General features: G+C 42.3%; 1 protein-coding gene across 7 annotated transcripts in view; it reads right to left on the bottom strand.

The window, feature by feature from the left end:
- Window positions 1–23,641, bottom strand: part of LOC143416612 (E3 ubiquitin-protein ligase pellino homolog 1-like) — a 41,728-nt gene that overhangs the window by 11,857 nt on the left and 6,230 nt on the right. For 2 of the 7 annotated variants that reach the window (XM_076882040.1, XM_076882036.1), the window contains 2 exons: window positions 12,798–12,998; window positions 4,792–4,921 (listed from right to left, as the gene is read on the bottom strand). In XM_076882040.1, the coding sequence (XP_076738155.1) occupies window positions 4,792–4,921; window positions 12,798–12,970 (303 nt within the window). In that variant the 5' untranslated portion in view covers window positions 12,971–12,998. Of the gene's footprint in view, window positions 1–4,791; window positions 4,922–12,797; window positions 12,999–15,539; window positions 15,617–23,378; window positions 23,615–23,641 lie in introns of those variants that run through there. The other 5 variants (XM_076882039.1, XM_076882034.1, XM_076882035.1 and 2 more) reach the window with 5 other exon arrangements.

Genomic DNA, 23,641 nt, shown 5'->3' with positions numbered 1-23,641 from the left:
TATATAAATAATTGTATATTTTTAATGAAAGAGCCAATGACCTGTAAGCTATTAATCGCGTGAAAGAGTCAGTGGAATTAATCCACTATGAAAGTAAAGAAGTGAAAAAAAATATGAAACTATCAAGAGAGTCAATAACATTGAGCTAAAAAATGGAAAGCAAGATACTTGAATTATCATGTATCAAAGATGCCAGGACCTATGCCTATAGGGCTCCCAAACCTGGAGCATCTGTGCTTTAATGAAGACCTGTGCCCAGATGACCATCAAAGAAGAATTGCACTGGTTTAGAAAACTTGAAAAGCAGGGAAATGGCCCCAAACCTCACCTCACTGAAGCAGGAGGGAAAAGAAAAGAGCTTCAACTTCTCGGATAATATGTAATTTCAAGGTGGTGCATACGTTACATAACTCCCATTTGGGGGTCTCCAGGTTACTGTATTGATCTCATTAGTGTTGCTCAATAATTGTTACATTAAATCTTGCTCGCTAGTTCTTAATGCATTAAGCTACCATTTACAGAAGCAATCCAAACGTAAAAATAATCACTTTTAAATCTCAAGACACATAACCAAAAAACCCCGCATATTTCAAAATGCAAAACAATTTGAAAACCAGCTTTTGCCCAATTTAAGAAACTCATTCTCTACTAAGTGAGACTAGTTTTTTGTAAAAAAGGGAGGGAGATGTAATCTTGCTGTATCTATGTCCTTTTCTATATCTATTTCTATATTCTTAGGATTGTGCAATCGAAGCATGATCATCATCACGCAGCACCTCTACTCAAGACCTGTGCAATATCAGCTTCAACAGAGACCCAGACATTTAGGTGGGTCGAGAAGGAGGTTTTTGAAAATGAAATGAAATTTTCCAACACAAATAACTGGACAGATGTTGGTTTCTTTGTGCTCAGAGTTTGAGTCCAGTTTCCTTAGAAAGAGCTCACCAGGAAGACACAGACGGCGCTTCCTTTGCACAACATGTAAGGTCATCATACATAGTTTCAGAGCGCCACTGTATAACAATACTAAACAATAACTCAAAATAATTACAAGGGGTTTAGTAGCCCTGTATTTCACATGGGTTACAGTCATGTGACCTCCCAACCTGAATGCTGGTAATAAACAATGCAGAATTTATTGCAGTACCTGGCAGAAAGTGTCTGAATCCTGACAAGGAATGAATACTAGAATAACTTTATTTAAAATTATATTACATAAATGTCTTAACAGTACCCCTCCGCAAATCGCTATCTTATCGTGGTGGAGGGGCTTGTGTGTCCCAGGGATCCCAGGGGCTATGTTGTCTGGCTTTTGCCCCCTGGTAGGGTCTCCCATGGCAAATTGGTCCTGGTTGAGGGACCAGACAAAAATCGATTCAGAAGACCTCTATGAGTGCACGATCAAGGGAACACTGCCTGGGATAGGTTGACTGGAGCCCCGCCCTAGAGCCAGCCCTGGGGAGGATGCCCGAGGGTGAGCATCTGGTGGCCGCACCTAAAGGGACATAGGCCCATCGTCCTGCAAGCCCACCACCCGCAGGAGGCGCCACAGTGATGGGTGGAATCTGTGGTCCTGTCCTCTGTTGTGCGCCTTCTTCCTGTTTTGTATATACTCCTCTTGTCTGTTATTAATTCTTGCTGTCCTACTATTAATATCTTTATACCATGTACAGCTGGTGTGGAGCCCACCAAACTCTTATGACAAGGAAAACTTCGTCGCTGTTCCGGGTCGCCGGTAAGGTTCCAAGAAGAGATGGGCAGTCAGGCGTTACAAGCAATGCGTTACTGTAATCTGATTACTTTTTTCAAATAACGAGTAAAGCAAGGTATTACTATTGCAAAAAAGGTAATTAGATTACTGTTACTTTCCCGTTAGCACACAGTGTTACTGCATTACTAAACCTTGATTTTGTTTGCGAGAGTGTCTCATGACAGTGACGTAAGCGAGTGTGACGTTCGTGGCAACAGCTGTGTGCAGCTCAAAAATGGATAATGTAACGAGTGCAGGAGAGAGTATGAGCGTGCAGCGTTTAAAGCGTGGAAGTACTGATGTTACAAAAACATTAGTGTCTGCTGTTCACTGCGTGGGAAGAAAACTTCTTTTTACAGCAAAAAAATACAGAAACTTTCGAGCAAGCACCAAGTGTGCTGCCACGGGAATGTGAAATTCACAGAGAAACTCCCGGATCCCTCCACCGACATGACCGCCGCGGCACACCTGCACCAGGGCAAACCTCCGCCTGCCCCACTCCTGCTAAACAGGTGAAAATAGAGCAACAGGACCGCTGAGTCTTTCATTTTATTTATTTTCTGCTGTGTTTTACCTGCATCTATTTGAAAGAGTGAGTGTAAACACAACAACAGAATGTTGCATATAATTTAATTTTTGCTTGATGCATAAAGTTAAAAGATTAAAACTAATAAAACAAGTTTTAAATGTTTTCATTTGATTACATTTTATATGATGGATTATGCAGAAAAAGTAGAATTGCTTTATTACCTATTCATATTTTTAAAAAGTAACTAAGTAACTAATTGCTTTTGAAAATAAATAATCAGCAAAGTAACGGGATTACTTTTTAGGGGAAATAATCAGTAATTAGTTACTGATTACTTTTTCAAGTAACTTGACCAACACTAGTTCCAAGGCAGGTATACTCCATGCTATGGTGGCTTTGGGCTGTAGGCAGACCCTGGTCCACTAAACCCTGGTTCCCCCAGGCGCACTGCTGGGCACAGAGCGGGTGGAGGTTAGGTGTGTGTGTGGGGACATTCATAAACATCCCTTGGTTCTGGTGAAAATTAGGGTATAAGCGAAAAACGCATAGACTGACAGCTGTGGCCCAGAGAGTGGATGTTGCTGTGTTGCAACAGTGATTTACAGATGTGTTCTCTACTTTGCCCGGCTGTATGAATCTGGTGTGCAGCCTGGTGTGACGGTGTGTTCACAGCCCCACAGGTTACCTGAGCACAAGACACAAACTGTGTAAAAGGAATTGGCTGAAATGCTGAAGCTGGGAGTAATAGAAGCCCCATAGTTCTTGGAATAAAGAGAGATGGGTCTATATGGTTCTGTGTTGACTACCACAAGGTGAACGAAGTCTCACAGTTTGATGCCAATCCCATGTCCCGGGTCAATGAGCTCCTGGACTGGTTGGGCACTGCTGTTTGTTTTATGATGCTGGATTTAACCAAGGGCTACTGGAGGTATGGGTCGTGCCAATTCCTCACTTCAGTTCAGCTTGCTCTGAGCCACTTTCCAGCACCTCATGGTGCTACGTCCACACACTGGAGCTGCTGCTGCCTACCTAGATGTCCGTTACGCATGCAGGGCTCACGGCCAACCCAAAGAAGTGCGCTGTTGGACGGAGGGAGTTACAGTGTTTGGGGTACCACTTTGGAGGCTGGCTGATGCAAAGATGGAAAAACAGCCATTTCAGCCTGCCTGCGTCCCAAGACAAAAAAGGAGGGGAGGCGGTTCTTCGGGCTTTTCAAATAAAAAAGCATGCCTAATATGGTGTTTGGGCATAATGGTCCCATTAATAAACACCTCAAATGCAGGACACTGGTCAAAAACTGAGGGGGAAGGTAAATATCAGTGGGCTCCACCTTTAAAACCGTTCATGTTGTCATGGTTCTGACCCAGTGTTTTGAGTTTTCTTGTTTTATTATTTCAGGTTGATTTATTAGTTTTGACTTGATTCTGTTTGACTTCCTCGTCCGTTTAGGTTCCCGTTGTGTCTTTGTCCTCTGTGTCCCTCTCTGTGTGTTTGTTTATGTGCCTGTGTGTGTCCTTGTGTCTCGTGTCCCCTTTCTGACCCCTTGTTCTTCTCGTGTTCATTCCATGCCTCCACTGTCTGGAAACTTTGTCCAGGTTTCCATCATTTCTTTCCCTCAACCTCTCTCGCTCCCTTGTGCTCCCTCACTCTCTCTCGCCCCCTCTCCTGTGCTCCCTCGCCCTCTCTCGCCCCCTCTCCTGTGCTCCCTCGCCCTCTCTCGCCCCCTCTCCTGTGCTCCCTCGCCCTCTCTCGCCCCCTCTCCCTCTGTTGTGCTCCCTCGCCCTCTCTCGCCCCCTCTCCCTCTGTTGTGCTCCCTCACTCTCTCTCGCCCCCTCTCCTGTGCTCCCTCGCCCTCTCTCGCCCCCTCTCCTGTGCTCCCTCGCCCTCTCTCGCCCCCTCTTGTGCTCCCTTGCCCTCTCTTGTCCCCTCTCTCTCTCGCCCTCTCTCGTCCCCTCTCCCTCTCTTGTGCTCCCTCGCCCTCTCTTGCCCTCTCTCTCCTCTCTCTCTCTTGTGCTCCCTCGCCCTCTCTTGCCCTCTCTCTCCTCTCTCTCTCTTGTGCTCCCTCGCCCTCTCTCGCCCCCTCTTGTGCTCCCTCGCCCTCTCTCGTCCTCTCTCGTCCCGTCTGCCTCTCTTGTGCTCCCTCTCTTGTGCTCCCTCGCCCACTCTTGCCCTCTCTCGTCCCCTCTCCCTCTCTCGCCCTCTCTCGCCCCCTCTCCCTCTCTTTTGCCTCCTCTGTCTCGTCGTGTCTGATTAGCTCCAGCTGTGTTTCCCTCCCATTTCTCGTTCCCTCATGATCCCTTGTGTATTTAACCAGCAGAAGGTGAAACTGATCAATAAGCCCTTCTGCTCTGATTAGATCAATATCCCAGAAGTTTAACTGAGTGGATGTTTGAAAATATCAGGTTAATGTTTTGAGCAGTATATACATATTTTTATTGTAACTTATTTTTTGCTCAGATCAGTGACAATTCAATGATGAATTACTTAATAGTATAACAAACTGATTTCTTACCTTTGACACCAAAGGAGTTGAGACATTGTGGATAACATCAGGTTTGACCCCGTTGGCTTTGGGTCTCTTGTAAAGAGCCAGACGACTTCTTCTGCGACCTTTGTCCCCATTGGCCAGTGACCCGTTGTGCCTGTGAAAAATAAAATCAATTGTACCTCACTATAATGGCTATAAAGACTTAAGTTTAAATAATTCCTTAGCAGAAAAACAAACATCGTAGCAAGTTTTTCTTTTTTTTTTATTCTATATAAGTCAAAGGTGCTCCCAATGGAAAACTGCATCAGTGCTGGGCTGGTCAGTGGACTTTTGAAATCAACACTGGCAACCTGGGATGAGGAAGAAATCTGTTTCAGAAAGAAACTATTTCATGCACCATGTATTCAAGTGTACTACGTAGGTGCACGGCGTAAAGTGGGATTTGGCAGGTGGTAAAACAACGACTCATGTCAGTCACATATCTGTTGGTAGCTCTTGGAGATGTGTTCTTTGTCGACAGGCTATCTGACCTTTGATGTTGCTGGCTCTGAAGTTCACTACTCTTTGTGAATTGCACCAACTATATTCTACAATATATAAACAGCTGTTACAGGAGCCATTGTGGCTGCTTTCCAAATTGTAGCCAGTAAGAAACTTGTACAAAAGCAGTACTTGGCAAGTGTTTAAAAAACATGAGCAACTTAAATTCAAATTGATGAGTCTTTCAAGAGGCAAGTCAGTATACTCAGCAGTCAGATTAAAGAAAAAAAGGTCAACAAAAATCTTTTAAAATACTGCAAATGACTAGTTTTAGCCTACACTAACCATCCCGTGTAACCGCTGAATAACATTTAATTATAATTCTGTTTGTTAAGCAACAGCTCATGTGCAGATCTACCATCTGAATGAAAAATAACATGAATTAGAATCCCAGAAAACTGATGCTTGTCATCTGAGCGTTGCATTTTCAGTGGAAGAAATGTTTCATCACTTTTCACTCAAATGAACTCTTCAGTCTCAGCAGACTGCAGGTTTCCATAGACTTATAAACAGTGCATTTGCATAATGACCAAAGCTAGCACTGCTGACTGACAGTGAGGTGTGTGGTCAGACTGTGGTGATATGCAAACTGATATTGAACAATGGTCATGAATACCATTCAAGGGGAGTTGAGGAAGGGCTGCACACTGCACCGTAAGATGGTGAAAGATGCAGCCCTGGCCCCTCTTTGGTTCAGAGACGGTCTTTCCCTTTTCACATAAATGACCTCATTGACTCTGTGCTCAAGCCAGCATTCCTCCTTCTCCAGGATGTGCACATCACCCTCATCTTTGAAAGAGGGATTAGTTTGAAATGATGGCTGCACAGAGAGTTGTCGGAGGCAGCCTCTTAACCGTCACAGAAATATACACCTCCAGATGCAGGAAGAGGGCCACCTGTATCATGCAGGACCCCACTCACCCAGCACACCCACTCTTTGTCCCCTCAGGCAGGAGGCTGAGCATCAAACGCAAAACCACCAGACTGAGAAACAGCTTCATTCCAGAAGCTCTGAGACTTCTCAGTGCATAATGGACAAGAAACTGCTACTGTAGTACCTTAATCAGCTGATACTTTGCTGCTAAAATATTTATACCTACACTCAAAACTCTGGAACAGCTTGCCGATTGATCCAATCCTTTAAATCACGTTTAAAAACCCATCTGTTCAAGCTTGCCTTCCAAACAACTTAGTTTTTAACGTTTCCCCGGTTCATGCTTGTTGTCACGTCACCATTTTATAACTGTATTTCTCTTGCTGATAATTGTATTTCCTGCTCCTTTACTGCTGTGACCCTGCAAATGCGGCTCGTCTGTGAAGCACTTTGATGTACCTGAGACTTTTAAATGTGCTATAGAAATAAAACTGAAACACTTCTATATCTATACTCCATACTGTTACTCAGGTTGTTGCACTTCACTTATTTGTATTATTCTATTTGGTACTGTTTTATTACTTGTCATTCTGTTGTTTTTATGGAAAACTGGGACCATGGGTAATTTTGTTCCACCTCATGGAAACATGCAATGAGAAAGACAATAAAGCTTCCTTGAATCCTTGAACCCCTTATTACTGGCCTATAGGTGTAAATAATCCTAGCCTCACATGGTAGCTGTTCTGTATCGTGCATCCATTCAATCAGAGGTTGTTTGGTTTTCTTGATGTGTAATTTACAGCAATCCTCCTGGAACTTAACAGAGTGCACTGCATCAACCTGTTTGTCCCAGGGCAGCTGACCTTGGGAGTGGACCTATTTTTAATGCAAAGTGTTTTGGGGTTTGAAAGCCACAGAGAGGTGGCATTCTGAAAAAATGGGCCTGCTCACATATAAGGGACCACTGAAGGTTCTCGTTTATGCAGCGGTGATCCTTCTCTCCTGGATTACCTGGAGCATCCTCACATTCACTCAATGCTTTTTTGATATCATGTACTTTTGCTGCTCTTGCTGCTGCATCTGTGGGTGAGGATGGTTTTCATTGTGTTTCATAACACAGAATGAACACAATTTGTGTCAAACTTGTATTTCACTGGATAAGAGTCAAACCTTATTTACTCATCTGTATGTGTTGGTTATGTTACATGATAACTTTTAAATGCCCATTACTGAATTTCACAGTCTAAGAAATCTAGCCTTTAATTTTCAGATCCTCCCTGGTGAACGTCATGTGTTTGTCCACCAAGTTAATGTGATCAGTGACTTGTGGTATGTCCTGAGAGTTTATTTCCACCCTGGTATTATCCCAAAAAACTGAGCCAATGGCTGGGTGGCGTTTGGGTTTTCAGTACAGACTTGGTGTAGCTTTCCCCTGCAGTCCATAGGATTGTCATTTTCTAGCTGTGTCAGACAATCTATCACCATCTTGCTGTAACCACGAGCTGGATCCCCTTTCAGGGTCACATAAATATTTTTGTCACTACGCAGTAACAACATTTTCCAATGATAGTCTGTCTGGTTTAGCAAAACTCTGCTACTGTCAATATCAACGTCCATTTTTATTTCTGTAGCACATTTAAAAGCAACAAAGTTGACCAAAGTGCTTCACAAGTTAGTTCATGAACAAGAGAAAACAAAAGAAAAAATAAATACAGGAAAATAAGACATGCGAATAGAAAGAAGCAAGAAGCAAATACAATATATTTAACATAAAAACACACAAAAAGAGGACCTGGTGTCACTCAAAATGAACTCGAATTAAAAGCCAATGTAAAAAAAATTTCAGAGTCTTCAGAGTTTCAAGATAGCATTTGAAAGACTGTATAGACTCTGAACTATGAGTATCGAGTCTAGGCGCTGCAACTGAGAAGGCTCGATCTCCTCTATGCTTTAATCGAGACCTCGGCTGTACTAAAAACATTTGGGTAGATGATCTCAGTGCTGTTTAGTTGCTATTGCTTCAATAGCTGGGTGTTTATTTAAAACATAAAACTGAAAGTAGGTAAAAGCATCTTAAAATAAGCACGATAATGGACAGGGAGCCAGTGTAAATTTGATAAAACTGGAGTGATGTGATCGTACCTTCTAACACCTGTTAGAAGACATACAGCAGCATTTTGGACTAAGAGAACCACAGTAGTCCAATCAAGAGGTGTTGAAGGCATGAATACGTTTTTGCAGGTCTTTAGGAGGAAAATAAGGCTTTGCAACTTCACGGAACTGATAAAAACTGGTCTTCACAACTCTGAAAACTTGCTTCTCTAATTTAAAAGAGCTATTTCCAGGATTTCTTACAGTCTGGGAATGATGACAGGTAAAAGGGCCGAGGGTATGAGTTAACTGATCCAAAAACAATAACTTCAGTCTTATTTTTGTTTAGGGTAAGAAAATTCTGTGTCAGCCAGTCTTTAATGTCTGATGATGATGTTGTGTGTACTGAGTGACAAGAGTGCTTTGCTTGTTTTGATGTTGATATTGGATGCTGGCTTAGCAAAATTGTGCTAATGTCAATATCATGTCAATTTTATTTCTGTAGCACATTATGTGTCAAATCGATCTATTCTATCGTTGCTCCATTGTGATGACCATCTCACACAACACCAGAGAGTGGATGGTTCTGCACTGAGATGTGTTCTCCCAATGCCTGGTTGCACAACGCTTTTAGAGCATCATTTTCAAACGTGTGACAGTGTGTTCATGTCCCTATAGACTGTCTGTGCTTAACAAGCAAATTATTCGGAAAGAAGTGGCTGCTATGCTGGAGATGGGGGTGACAGAGGAGTCACAGAAAGCTTGGTGTAGCCCCATCGTTCTTGTAGTGAAGATCACGGTTTGACGCCTACCCCATGCTACTGGTAGATTACCTTGTCTACACAGTCCAAGGGGAAAAAAAGGTCTTCTCCACTCTATATACAGTAATTTGCACTAATTTGTCACTCCTCCTGGTCAGAGCACCACTTTGCTGCGCCTCATGGACCATGCTGCATCCACACGCTGCACATGCTGCCGTGAATGATGTTATCATCCACAATGACACCTGGGTGGAGCAGATGCAGCGAGCGTACACAGTCCTACAGTCGCTGAGGAGCTAGCTGCTGGGGCCAGAGAGGAGAGAGAGGTAGGAGGAACATCCGGAGTGAGGAGCACTGACAAATCACGAGGAGCTGGAAAAACTCCCCGCAAAAGCACAACACGAGTAAAAGTATGCTTTAAAGACTCATCCATTGCTGAGCATTGGGTCAGTCCTATTTTTGTTTTTTCATTAGTGTCTGCTTACATATGACACTTTGCAAGAATGCTGGACTTTTTTCATCATTATCAGACATTTTTTACCATATCTGTTTAAAATGACAGATTCTGGTTCATTTTGAGCTAAAGCAAGACCTGCGAACACCAGGCTCAGTCAAATTCATGCTCAGTCATTGCCAAAGATTTCAGTGTGCTGAAAGCATGTTGGCACACTGCTTAACAACAAATATTTCTGGAACAACTTCACCTACTCTCAGGGTGGATGGAGAAGATAAGGATGTGATGACGCAGAGACTCCAGGAACACTTAAGAGTAACGAGACACAACTTTAGCCCAGTGGTTCCCAAAATGGGGGGTGTGCCTCCCAGGGGGGGCGCAGGGCCATTGCAGGGGGGGGGGCACGGTATTAAAAAAAAAAAAAAAAAAAAAAAGAACGCTTGGACACTGCTAGCATAACGGACGGGTTTTTGATGCGGCTCCCACACAAACGCAAAGCAGAGGATGAAGCATCGCCAAATATGCTTCCAAACCAACTTCCTTCCAAGCCAAAGACTAAAATATGATGAAGCATTCCTGCCTTTGGCTTCACCTGCACAACAGTTTTAATCACGGACAAACAGTATCCCACATTCTTCATTTTTAGTTCACAAACACTTCTTATAACGACAAACTACTCCTGAAAGAGGTTTTAGCTCTTTATACAGTAAAGTTACAGGAGGATGAAAATAATTATCAGGCAAAATGTCCTTCGTTTGTTAAAATAACCCCATGATACCACGTGAGCACACTATAAGCACACTATATACACAGTGTATGAGTTACAGAAACATTGTGGGTGTGTGTACAAGGGGATTATATATGATATAATAAGTAAATAAGGGTTTAAGGGCTGTGGTCATTAAGGATGAGGATGGTAATTGCACATCTGCCAGAATATTGTACAGAAAAAGGAAAGACCAAAATATCGCACAGAGTCAATAGCAGCGACAGAATGACTGTATGGCAGAGGTCTGCTCATGCTCTTAATTTGCATTAATGGTTCTGACAAGTTGTTCTTTAGTCTGTTGGTTTTGCTCCTGATGCCAGAGGGCAGGATGTTGAAGAGGTGGTGGTTATAATCGCCGTGGCTCTAGAGAGACATCTAGAGCTGACAATGGAGTCCAGGGGTGAGAGTGGACAGACGATCACCTTCGCTGCAGTTCTGATGACCCTCTGGTGTCTCTTCTTATCGGCTGTTGTGCAACCAGCGTACCACAGGGATGGCAACACTCTCGATTGTGGCGTGATAGAAGAACACTAGTAGGTTTGCAGCCTGTTCCAACTCATCTCAGGACGCCCTCTCCACATACTCACCTTTTATGGACAGGGGAGGGGGATCAGCTTTTGTCTTGCACAAGTCCATGACCACTTCCTTGGTTTTCCTGGTATTGAGGGTGAGGTAATTGTAGTCACACCATTCTGTCAGACGCTGGACCTCATCTCTGTAGGCGGTGTCATCATCGTTGGTGATGAGCCCCGTGCTGTCGTCTGCAAATTTGATGATGATGTTGCAGGGATAGGGGGGTGCAGTCAGTGGTGTAGATGGTGTACAGGAGTGGACTCAGCACACATCCCTGTGGTGAGCCAGTGCTGAGTGGCAGGGCGGATGGTCTCTGGTTGCAAGCCTGACTGATTGTGTTCGGTCAGTAAGGATATGTGCACTAAAGGACATATCCTGGCCGAAAATGACTCCGACGCTCCTCACAGTGAAGGCCGAGGCAGTGCAGTCCAGAGTAAGAATCTGGTTAGAGCCTTCTATTTCTACGATTATTAGTGTCACGGCCAATAACCTCAGTTTGATCTGAATGTAGAATCAGAAAATTAGATGGCATCCAGATCTTTATGTCTTTAAGTCATTCCTGCGTTATATAAGGGATAATATTCCCAAAAAAGTAATTACATTACCGGTACTTTCCCGTAAGCAGGCTGCGTCACTGTGTTACTAAACTGTGATTTTGTTTGTGAGAGTGTGTCATGACAGTGACGTACGAGCGTGCGACTCCGTGGCAGCAACAGACATGTGCAGATCAACAATGGATAACATGGAGTGCAGGACAGAGTAAGACCACTCAGTGTTTAAAGCTTGGAAGTACTCGCATTACTTTGAGTTTCTGTAAAAAGTGACAAAAACATTAGTGCTGCGTCAGGTTGTTTGATAATTCCAAAGAGCCTGACCCGCCCCCACAAAATGTAGCCCACACAGCTGATAGGAGTGATACACGCATGCACATCTACCAAGGTAAAACTGGTAATACACTAATACACTTTAATTTAGCTTGAAATAACTTTCCAATCTAAAGTACAAAGACAAGACTCAAAATGATTTGAAAAGCAGCAGTGTTCAAATAACAACTTTGAAATAGCTTCATGAAGCCTGCAGAGCACTTAAAAAAGAAGAACTTAATACAGAGAAATTATGGGTCAAGTTAATGTCACATGGTTATTGGTTACATGTCTGCAAAACCTCGAGTGGTTGAAAACTAGTCGTCAAATCAGTTTGAAGACAAGTTGGCAAGTTTATGCTCTTTAGTAAGTAAGTAAGCTTCCTGGTGAAATTCCAGATGTGCAAGTGCAACTGGTCATAACTGGACTTTCAATCTCAAAATCAAACCCACACTGAAATTGGCTCAGAAGCAGACAGGAAGATATCCTTGACCTCGACGCCAAATGAAAATCTGGGGCTTGACTGTTATTAGCCTATTCCCTGAATCATCATTTCTCCATACATGCATGTGACCTACACTGACCTACTGTTTCTAATCAAGAAAATATATAGTGCATCAAGATCTTTACAGCACATCTAGAGAGTACAGAAATTAATAAGATGGGAATTATTATCTTATTTACTAATATTTTCATCTGTCTATCAAATGCATCTCATGGCTAAAACACGGTTTCCATTTAATGTGGAACTTTTGACACTCAAAGGTCAAATGTCAGAGCTGGGAGTGACATCATTCCCAGCTTAAACATTTGTTCAGTAGTAAAGCTGGAAAAGCAAAGAAAGAGAATTTGTTTTGCTCCTTGGCAGAGGGTTGAGCCATTCATGCGTTGCTAGCAACACAGTGCACTGTACGCAGTGTACAGACAGAGCATGTTCAATGCTCTGCTTTTGTTGGACTTTCTAAACTGGAAGTCCAACTTTAGGGACTTGGAGCTAAGGAAGCCTAAGAATTCCAAACATGAATGAACACACCTGTATAATCAGGCAGATTCATGAAGTTAACATCAGACGTACATCAGAGCACACAGTACTTTAATATCATACCCCAAGACGACGAGCTCTCCATACTTTACAGGCTCCTTGTCCTCAGGAAAGACTCCATCGTGGGGTTGTGAGCTTGAGCCCAAAGGAGGCGAGGGCTGGCTCTTGTTGCAGGATGGGCGCAGCTCCAGAGATGGGGGGGGACACAACGCCTCTGAGCTACCCTCCAAAACCATGCCCACCGGCCACAGCTGGGGCTCGCTGCTGGGGAGAACAGGTCAGAAGAAAATCATAAAAGCCTGTGCGTTTGAATGAGAAACGTACATTTAAAGTAGTAGTGTAGCACATCTTTAATATCTGATCATATCACAATGGTGTGACAGATGATAAAATGCAAACAATCTCATGCATGAATTATAGGTCAACATTAGCACACAGGCTGCAATATAAAAGTATTCATAGCTTCCTCGAACTCTACCACCTGCACCGTTAAGCAGTGTTTTCTCACACAGAGAAGATTCCCAGTTCCAGTCTTCTGGTTGGCTGTGGCCCCGTCTGTGTGGAGGTTGCATGTTTTCCTTTGTGTACATGAGTTTTCAGCTATTTGAGTTCGTTATTCGTTTGTTGTTGGGTTAATTGGTGACTTGAACTATTAAATTTAACAGTTTTGGCAACAGGCTAATATAGAGAGCAGACAACCATTTGCACTCACAGTCACCCCTGTGTGCACTTTAGACTCACCAGTTAACCTAACCCCACTAACTGCATGTCTGTGGACTGTGGGAGGAAGTCAGAGAGAGCCCACACAGACACAAGCTCCACACAGAAAGGGCCCGGCCCTGGTGGATTCGAACCTGGGACCTTCTTGCTGCGAAGCAACAATGTGGTGGTGTTAACACTGTTGCCTCACAGTATGAACGTCCTTTTTTAACAGAGCGAGAGATTTTTCATCATAGTATTTCTGAACATAATACTTTTCTTTGGAAATTGTTTTTACAAATAACAAAATTATTTCAGCAAAAAAACATCAATTTCAATCATCAATATTATGACCCTGAGAAAAAATGACTCTTTGATTTAGTCATAGAGCCAACCATGATGTGCTGTTCAAACTTTCAAGTTAAAGCTGAGGGTTAGCTTTTAATTCACATACAGTATAAAAACATCAGGTCTGAGCCGTCACTTGAGGGAGAATGATGCCAAAAACAGAAGAAATCAGGTTAAACATGAGAAAAGTAATTTCTGATGCTGAGAAACCAAAGGTCATATCCAACATAGCCTGTTTTTCCAATTTTCAAGTCCTGGGATGAGAAATTCAGAGCCACTCGGTACAAAACAACCCAGGTCGACATAGCAAAGACTGAAAGACAGTCAGAATCAGCTTCACTGTCCCAGTATGCAGACCGAGTATTTGGGTATTTCTTTGATTTCAGTGTATGTGGCAGATTAGACACACACAATGCAGACAATAGCAACAGACAGACAAAAACAAAAAGGACTCTTTGATTCAGCAGCAGGTGTGACGAGTCTTTTATGTAGAAACTTAAGTGTTCAGAGGGTTTCCGCCTGTGGGGTGCAGTGCTGTGTAGTGCCTACCACAGGGGAGGACCTGGAACAGATTGTGTTCAGGGTGCGAGAGCTTTGCAGTGATGTTTCGTTCTCATTCATTACATTTGTTTTTATTTTTAAAGTCCCAAATTACAACACCAAGGTTTCTGCAGGCCTCACTGTCTATTACGATCTGTTCTTCCTGAGCTGATGGAGGAATTACATCCTCTGCTGAGCCTTTTTAATAAAACTAGTTAGAAATGTGTCTAATGATCCCAGAACAACTGCCAAGACACTTGTGAATGACTTAACCAAGTCCTGAAGTGTGGTCTGAAAGAAGACTATTACCATGTTCATGCACAGAAATTGATTATGAGGATTACAAAGAAAATGTCTGTTACAGGAAATATTCTGTGAAAAGCCAAAATGTCCATAAATATTAATCTCTCATAGTAATTTAGTAAAAGCCGGACACGGCCCAGATTCTTCAGTGTTTTCTTTGAAAGTTGCTGCCTTCAAGCCCCAAAACAAAGTAGACGATACTTGCAGTTCCTCCAGAGTATTCTGAAACTCAGGACAGTATCCAGGAGTACAAAGTCAGTGTGCAGCGGTCTAACATAACAGCAGCAGCTACGACAGAGTGAAATGACTCCACAAGACTGAAGGACAGTCCTGATGTCCTCTGGTGTCTCACTGTTGTCTCCTCTGTGGACGCTTTGATGTAAAGCAGCTAAACTGTCTCAGCTGCACACGTGGGTGCTGCCAAGGTTTTGGGACCCCACAGAAAAATATCCCTGTGAGTCGCACGACATTAATAATTCAAATCATGACGCCCTAAAATATATTTATAACACTGAGCAGACATGGACGATGTTCTGCTGAGAAAAAGATGGGTTTTGAGATTGATGAGATATGTGCAAGCCATCATTCTAATGTTTTATTATAACGTTATTATTTATTTTATTTTACATTTTCATCTATAAAATGGTCCAAAAGTATTTTTTACTGCTTTAACATTTTTATTTATAATATTAATTATTGTCAGATATAACTTATCTGTTATATAACAATCTGTTTAAAAGAATGAAAAATATTTGTTGCACAAGCTTCATACATTTATAATTTTCTTTATCTTGTTTTCATCCACATTCACAGAGGAGAGGGAAAGAAAAAACTAAATACATTTGTCATGTGATCATTGTACAGAGCATTTCTTAAACAAAACAAATGTGATTCAAACACATTTGAAATACTCACCAATCCTAACGAGCTTTTACAATGACAGAGCTAAATGGAAACCAACTACTGCATTTCATAGGCAGAATATCACGTATCTGTAAAATAACAAAACTATCCATTAGTCTCAAAGCCATTTTCACAACAGTGAGGTAAAGCATTCAGCACAGTTCAATCCTAAATATAGAAATAAGCACATGTTAGCATTCACGGTATCTAAGGCAGCTCATCACAGTGTAAATGAACTGAAGAAGGCTTTTGGGTTACAGTCACAACATACTCAGACGTTAGATGTAGATCAGTCACAGATAAGTAACATCACAGACACACACTAAACATCTATTATTATTATATTATACACACAAATGGGAATTATATTTAGAATATTATTTATTTATGATTCAATGTTAAGTACAATTCTCTCTACAAGTTATTCTTACATTTTTAGAACTCTTTAGTGAAACAGAACAGCATCTGAACTAAAGTGGACACCGTGCTAGACGCCCAACAGCTTTCCAATCGATGTGCACGCTATTCCAACAAATGAAAGGAAAGCTTTTCACTAACTCCCCTTCATGGCTAGGCTGGCATAACATTAGCTAAAAGCACAAAGCTTTCATTTCATATAAAAACTGTTCTACTGAAACTCAGGTTTCTGCTTAGTTACTGACTGCAGCAGCTACCATGTAGATCAGCATGTACAGGGGCAGCTGCTACGTGGTGGTAATGTTGCTGCTCCACACTTTAACACAGCAGCAACATTAACAGCAAGGAGCTACAAATATAATCCTAAAAATAGTACATGAGCATGAATTTCCTCATTTTGTGGCAGCAGACATGTTTCAACAAGCAAGAAACTCCGCCCACATTAGCCTGTTTAATGCAAGCACCTTTCCTTACTACATGACCGATGCAAGTATGTAACTGTCTGTCGTCATACACAGAAAAAAGTCAAGCAAAAGTTGCAAAAAATCATTTCTCAGATTTTATTCACTTATATTTGTTTACCATTGATTTAAAGAAAAGATTTGACATTAGATAACAGGGTCCTGATGCTTGTCTCAATAACATACAGCAAAAACTAAAACCCCAAAATTTTAAAAAACAAAACCCACCTCACCCAGTAAAAATCCAGCTGGGTCGAGCGTCTACAAAGGATCGAAACTCTCTGTGTTACAGTTTTAAATTTGTATTTACTCTTAAAGCGTCCACACCCACTGGAATTCAGTTCAGTTTTATTAATATAGTGTCAAATATCAAGAACGCACTTTATATTGTAAGATAAAGATTCTGAGATAATATAGAAACAACCCCAACAATCAAACGACCCCCTTCGAGCAAGCGCTTGGTGACAGTGCAAAGGAAAAACTTCCATTTATCAGGAAAGCTCTGGTAGAACCAGGCTCAGGGGGGGCAGCCATGTGGCTGAAGGTGAGCGGAGGAAGGCAGGTCAAAAGAGCCAGACAGGAATAATATCTCAGGATTAAATGCAGAGTAGTGTGTAAAAAGGTGAATGAAGAAGAACCATGAGAAGCCCCTGGCAGCCAAGACCCATTGCAGTGGAACTAGAGGAGGATTACGGGAACATCTGATAAGCCCTAACGATAAACGAAACGAAAGTTTGAAGCCTTAATCTTCAAACTTTCCTTTGACTTTTCCTTTGTTAAAATCCGAGAAGTAAAATACAAGATGTCAAAAAGTGAGCCTGTGAGCTTGAAGGCTACTTCTGGCATTAGAACGCAGCTCCGGACAATAAGGACCTCGACGTCCACAAAGACGGGACACATATCTGCCAGTCTTTGGCTCCTTAGTACTTAATGCTAACCTTTCACATATGGTAAATGGCCTGTATTTATATAGCGCTTTACTAGTCCCTAAGGACCCCAAAGCGCTTTACACATCCAGTCATCCACACATTCACACACACATTCACACACTGGTGATGGCAGCTACATGTAGCCACAGCCACCCTGGGGCGCACTGACAGAGGCGAGGCTGCCGGACACTGGCGCCACATTAATGCTAACCTTTCACATATAATGGATATAATGCACCGCCTTGGCTGATCAGATTATTCCACAGTTCATTTCCTGTTTTTACCAAGATGCAGTTTGGAATGCTGCAAAGTCAATTTTCCTTCAAAACAGAAACTTGGTGGTTTTCCAGAGACCTCTCCCTGCTATTGAAGAGAGGAGGATGATGCTTTGGCTCCTGGTGGCAAAGGTTCAACAACAAGGTAAGACAGCACACGTCATCAGAGGCCAGCCTTTTCTACCAAGAACCTGAGGGTGGCAACATCCCACCGGTCAGGTTTTTGCTAAATGTAAGACTATAAGTTCTATAACAGTTCCAGCCATTGTCCCGTGAAGTCTTAATTACTATGAAGGCTGTATGAGAAAATGCCAGAGGGGATTTTTGGTAGCAACTAAGAACTGGCCAGTACCTGAGAGCCTTTGGTCGTAGCTCAACCAGAAAACATAAATTAGAAGAAGAGAGGATGAAGAGAGGATGACCTCCACCATAATGAGCTTGTCACAGAAGAAGCCCTCAGATATGTGAGAGCAGGACAGGGTAAATTTATTTCTGGAATAGCTTAAAGTACCAATTTCACCAGCCACACCCACCTTGGCAGCTTCTCTCTATATCAATGCACTTGCTAACTACGTGGAAAACGAAGCCCCAAAGATCTGTTACTGTTAAAGGCTGGACTAACCTGTAAGAGCTATTTATAAGATGTAAACTAATGCTCAGGTTTTTACGTGTTTCACAAAGAGTTAGTCTTTTTGACTGCAGGATAATTTATTAAGCCAAATGATAATCACAGACTCAAATCACTTGAATTATACTCATCTAAGGAGTTAGAATCCACAAGAAAACAGCTGAACTGCTTGGAAGTTGTAATTGGAGCGTTGAAATTTAAGTCCACAGTCTGGGCAGCAGTTGATCCCTGTGGTTCATCCAATCATCTGCACTGCAGGAGACAAAGAGGCTGATATCTTCTGCACTATTTTTTTTACCCAATCCACCAATAAAAAAAAATTAGCCAATCAGAATGCTCTATCATTCACATACATTTAAATTCACCAACTGGAAATCCCTGTCAAATGTGTCTAAATTTGCTGTTCCTCCTATCAAAATACGTTTTGAACGCGAGGGTGTCGAGGACTTGTTCTACACAACAGTGTGTTATTTTATGTTCCTGCTGTCAATAATGTGGTGCCAGGAGGGTTTAAAAGTGGGGTTGAGACAATCTCCTGACTGAAAACTCTGTGGGTCAGTTAGCAGGTAAACACTTGGATCTGCACAGGTCACAAAGTTTCCTTCTCTTATCTTTGACAACGATGGCTACGTTCTTAACATAAAATGATGACCTTAGAGCAAAAAATGTGGACTTCTTATTGATTCTCTTTATATTTATTAATGATTCATAATTCATTTTAAAATATTAACACATAATTAGTCCTTTTATTTTAAAGTAAATTATCAAACAATACATTACTAGCATGATATCTAAATAAATAAAAGAATCGCAAAATGAAATTGTAAATGAATTTAATAATGGATTATTATTGTTATTATTATTATTTTTGCACAATTCATTACTGAAGCACAAAATGCTTTAATTTGATGCATGTGACTCTTCTGGTCCTCCATACAAATCCATGGAAAATGAAAAATAATGTAGGAAATGAATGAAAGCTACTATAAGAAGAAGGTGATCAGAATGAGAGAAACAATGTAGAAAATAGAAGAAGCTGGGGTTTAAATGACAGGGACAGGTGGAGCACGGAGAAAGAAAAGACACAAGAAACCTTAAATTACTTTCTGTGGATGGAGAAGAGAGGAGGGTGCTTTTGTGTGTTTGATTATATGTGTCAGCAAGTGCATGCGCACAAGTGTCAGGGTGATGAATTGCCTGTTCTAAGCCACACATTTTCTAATAAACCCACAGTCACATCCTGTGTGTGCAGACACAGGGATGCAGCTCTGAGCAGAGTGGATACACTTGCTAAGCTACTGTAGCCAGAAGTACTTAGTTACAATAGTTTGACTGTAAAGCAGCAGAAGGCTTATTGACATAGTTATGAAGGTATGTAAGTAAATACTGATTTTTATAATATATAATTTGTCTCATTGTTGAAAAATATTCAAAAATTGTGAATACTTAACAGATTATGAATTCCTCCTTCTTCCATGGGAGACGGGGGGGGGAGAGTAACTATTAAAGTGAATAACTAATAGGACCTAAAATTTTTGTTTTTTATTTGTAGCATTTCCAGATTTAGTTTTAGTGCTTATACTATGACATGTGATTTGTCCTTAAGGGCCACACTACAGTTTTCAGGAGTAGAGAACGACATTATGAAATATGGAAAAGCATATTTTGTAAGACATTACTTCTAAAAACCTTTTCGCTTATTAGGCAAGTATTCAATTAATTCAACTGTGAAGACCTGACCCAATATTTACTTTTGCTTTTTTCTTCTTGATTATCACTTAATACAGATCAGGTTGCTTCTACAAACATCGAGGTGACAATTTTGGCTTTAGGTAAATTTAGAGGTCATTTTTTACTTCAATTAAATGTCATAAATGGTTAAGAAAAAGAGGCAGGGCAAGTTTGTCTGTGGAAGAAAGGGAAGAAGGCCCAAGAGACAGAAAAGCCAAATTTGTCTCTTCTATAAACAAATGAACAGAGAGCTAAATATATTCCCCTGACAAATGAACTCTGCATTGAAATATGGCTTCAGGACAAAACTGCCTCACTAGTTGTGTTCTTCAATCTATTTAAATAAAGATGTTCTACTTCTGTCCTTGGACGAATTCTTAGTCACTCTGGTTGAGATTAATAAACGTATTATTTTCCCCATAAATCCAGTTTAGTTGTCAAAATAAGGGCAGATATATTTGTAAACATGTAACTTTATTAAACATCAGTTCCGATGTGGACATTTTTGTTTTTTGAAAGCAGGGCAGAGAGCCACAGAGCATGTGTACTGTGCATCATGTAACACTTTATTATTTACAAATCCTACAAGCCAGTGTCATGAACGATTACCCTCCCCCGGTAACAAAGTCAGCCTCTGATCTCTGCACGTGTCTTTCTGCTCGCACTGGGTATCTTTAAGTTGTTAAACTATTATAAAATGTACTTGTCAAGGTCAGGATGTTATGCTATTACAGGTTTGTCCAAATTCTCCACATCAGACGTGAGTGCTGCTATTATGGGATGATCTCATCTCAGTTTTTTCATTGTAGTCGCTTTAATATTTACATTTTCTAAAAGCCAGAGTATTCTAAGAGGGTGTTAATATGCAAGTATTACCAAAGAAAAGACATGATCTATCTCTATCTCTTAAAATAATCTTTACCTTTGAAGATGTGTTCTTCAAAGGTAAGGATTGCTCTGTAATGTAATATTCTACGGTCCTTAGTGGACTGGGAGGCAGTCAGAGGTGGAGGACCTGGTGCTCTGATCCCTGGAATGCCGCCTCACTGGTGAGGAAGGAACCTGACCTGGTGCTGGAGGTTGGCAGATACCAACCAGATATAATTGGGCTCATGCCAAGAGGCTCTGGAACCAGTTTCTGGAGAGTGGACTCCACCCTGGAGTTTCCCAATGGGAGGCAGTGGTGCAAATGTATCTCCCTGGCTCGCTGCCTGTGCGTTGGAGTTTTCCTCAGGCCCCAGGTCCTGACTATCGTTTGTACCTAAGTGCCAGAATCCCTGGATGAGGTGCTGGAGAGTGCTCCACACAGAGACTCTATTGGGGACTTCAATGCTCTCACACTGATGTTGTTAAACAACCGCACGCTGGCATGACCCCTGGGGCGGGTGAGATTCCCCCTCAGTTCCTGAAGATTCTGGATGATGTAGGGCTGTCAGGACTGACATGTCTTTGGGGGTTTGGGTGCCTCTGGATTTGAAAACTAGGTTGTTGACTCCCCTGTTTAAGTAGGTAAATGGTAAATGGCCTGTATTTATATAGCGCTTTACTAGTCCCTAAGGACCCCACAGCGCTTTACACATCCAGTCATCCACCCATTCACACACATTCACACACTGGTGATGGCAGCTACAATGTAGCCACAGCCACCCTGGGGCGCACTGACAGAGGCGAGGCTGCCAGACACTGGCGCCACCGGGCCCTCTGACCACCACCAGTAGGCAACGGGTGAAGTGTCTTGCCCAAGGACAAGGACACAACGACTGAGACTGTCCAAGCCAGGACTCGAACCGGCAACCTTCCTATTACAAGGCGAACTCCCCCATAAGTAAGGGGACCATAGGGGGTGCTCCAACTACCGGAGGATCATACTCCTCAGCCTCCCAGGGAAAGTCTATCACAGGGTACTCGAGAGAAGAGTCCATCCGTTAGTCAGCCCTTGGATTCAGGAGAAATAAAGCCACTTTTGCCCTGGTCGTGGAACACTAAACCAGCTCTTTATGTTCTTGAAGATATTTAAGGGGTTGTGAGCATTTGGCCAACCAATGTACTAATGTAATTTCGGGACTTGGAGACAACATTCAACCAAGTCCCTCGGGGTATCCTGTGGAGGGAGTTTCAGGAGTTGGGGCTGTTTGGCCAGTTGTTATGGGCCATTCAAGCTCTACAACTGTAGCAAGTAAGTCAAACACCTTTCTGGTGGCTGGCCTTTGCCACAGATTCTCTTCATGGATCGGATATCTAGGGGTAGCCAAGTCGGGGAGGGTCTCCTCTTTGGTGAGGATGTGGTTCTGTTGGCTGTGAAACGTGAGAATGAAAATTAGCACTTTGACCACGGGTGTTGAACTCCAGTCCTTGAGGACTCCTGAAACTTTTAAATGTGTCCCTGCTGCAACACACCTGAATAAAATTAGTAGGTCATTAGTAAGAACTGACTGCATGCTGATGTGTCAACCCCTAACCTCAAGTAAATGTAAATAAATCTAAGTTTGTGAAAAAATCTAATTCTAAAAGTACTTTTATTGTTGTTCATTCAGTCATGAGCTGCTGTAACATGAATCAAATGGCTGAATTGCCACCTCAGCATGGAGTCAAGTTCTATAGAGTCTTGCTAATGACCTACTAATACAGGTGTGTTACAGCAGGGACACATGGAAAAGTTTAAAGACACCGGCCCTCGAGGACTGGAGTTCGACACCTATGTCCTAGACTGTGGTTCTCAGCTGGAAAAGGGTCGAGTGACGGATACAACCAGCATATGTGAATTTTCTTCAAAGAGTGGCTGGCCTCGCCCGGGTGAGGAGCTCAGTCATTAAAGAGGGAGTCAGAGTAGAGGTACTGCTCCTACTCATCAAAAGGAGCCAGCTGAGGTGGTTCGGGAATCTGACTAAGATGCCTGCTGAAGTATTCCGGGGATCTCGTACTGGTGAGGAGGTTCTAGGACAGGACTTGCTAGAGAGATTACATTTCTTGGTTGGCTTAGGTACATCTCTGTGTCCCCAACAGGTGGCTGGGGTGAGGGAAGCCTGGGCTTCTCTGCTCTGACTGCTGTCCTAACTACCTGAACCTGGATAAGCAGCACAAAATGGATGGCTGACTGGATGGACGGAAATATTCATCCATCCATTCACTTCTGATTGACTGATTGATTGTTTGTTTTGGGTTTTTTTTTTTCCAAGTCAGGTATTGGATCAATGCATGTATTGCTATTTTGTAAAGCATCTTGCAAAGCAAACTAAAGTATAAAATTTTGGGTAATTTAAAAGTTACATAAAAATACCAAGCAGTTAAATAGAGCTTAATGCAGGCTCAACTGGTTAGTCTGGTGCAGAGCAGACTGATGCTTGTGTCACTGTAAGGTTACATCAAGGATGGCAGACATCAATAAGTTTAAGATGATTAGATTTACTCACTTAATTGCCAGCTCTGTTCTAGGATGCCCTCTGGACCCAGTGGAGGTGGTGAGTGACAGGAGAACGGTGGCTAAGCTGTCATCCCTGATGGACAACGTCTCCCACCCCATGCAGCAGACTGTGACAGCACTGAGCAGCTCCTTCAGTGGGAGACTGCGGCACCCACGGTGTGGGACGGAGAGATTTCGCAGGTCTTTCCTCCCCACTGCTGTCAGACTCCACAACAAAGACTTTAACTGAACAAACACACACATCCACACATG

Source organism: Maylandia zebra, linkage group LG3, assembly GCF_041146795.1.
Source record: "Maylandia zebra isolate NMK-2024a linkage group LG3, Mzebra_GT3a, whole genome shotgun sequence".
Taxonomy (NCBI): domain Eukaryota; kingdom Metazoa; phylum Chordata; class Actinopteri; order Cichliformes; family Cichlidae; genus Maylandia; species Maylandia zebra.
The sequence above is the reverse complement of the archived record's forward strand: the minus strand, read 5'-3'. Positions and strand labels throughout refer to the sequence as shown.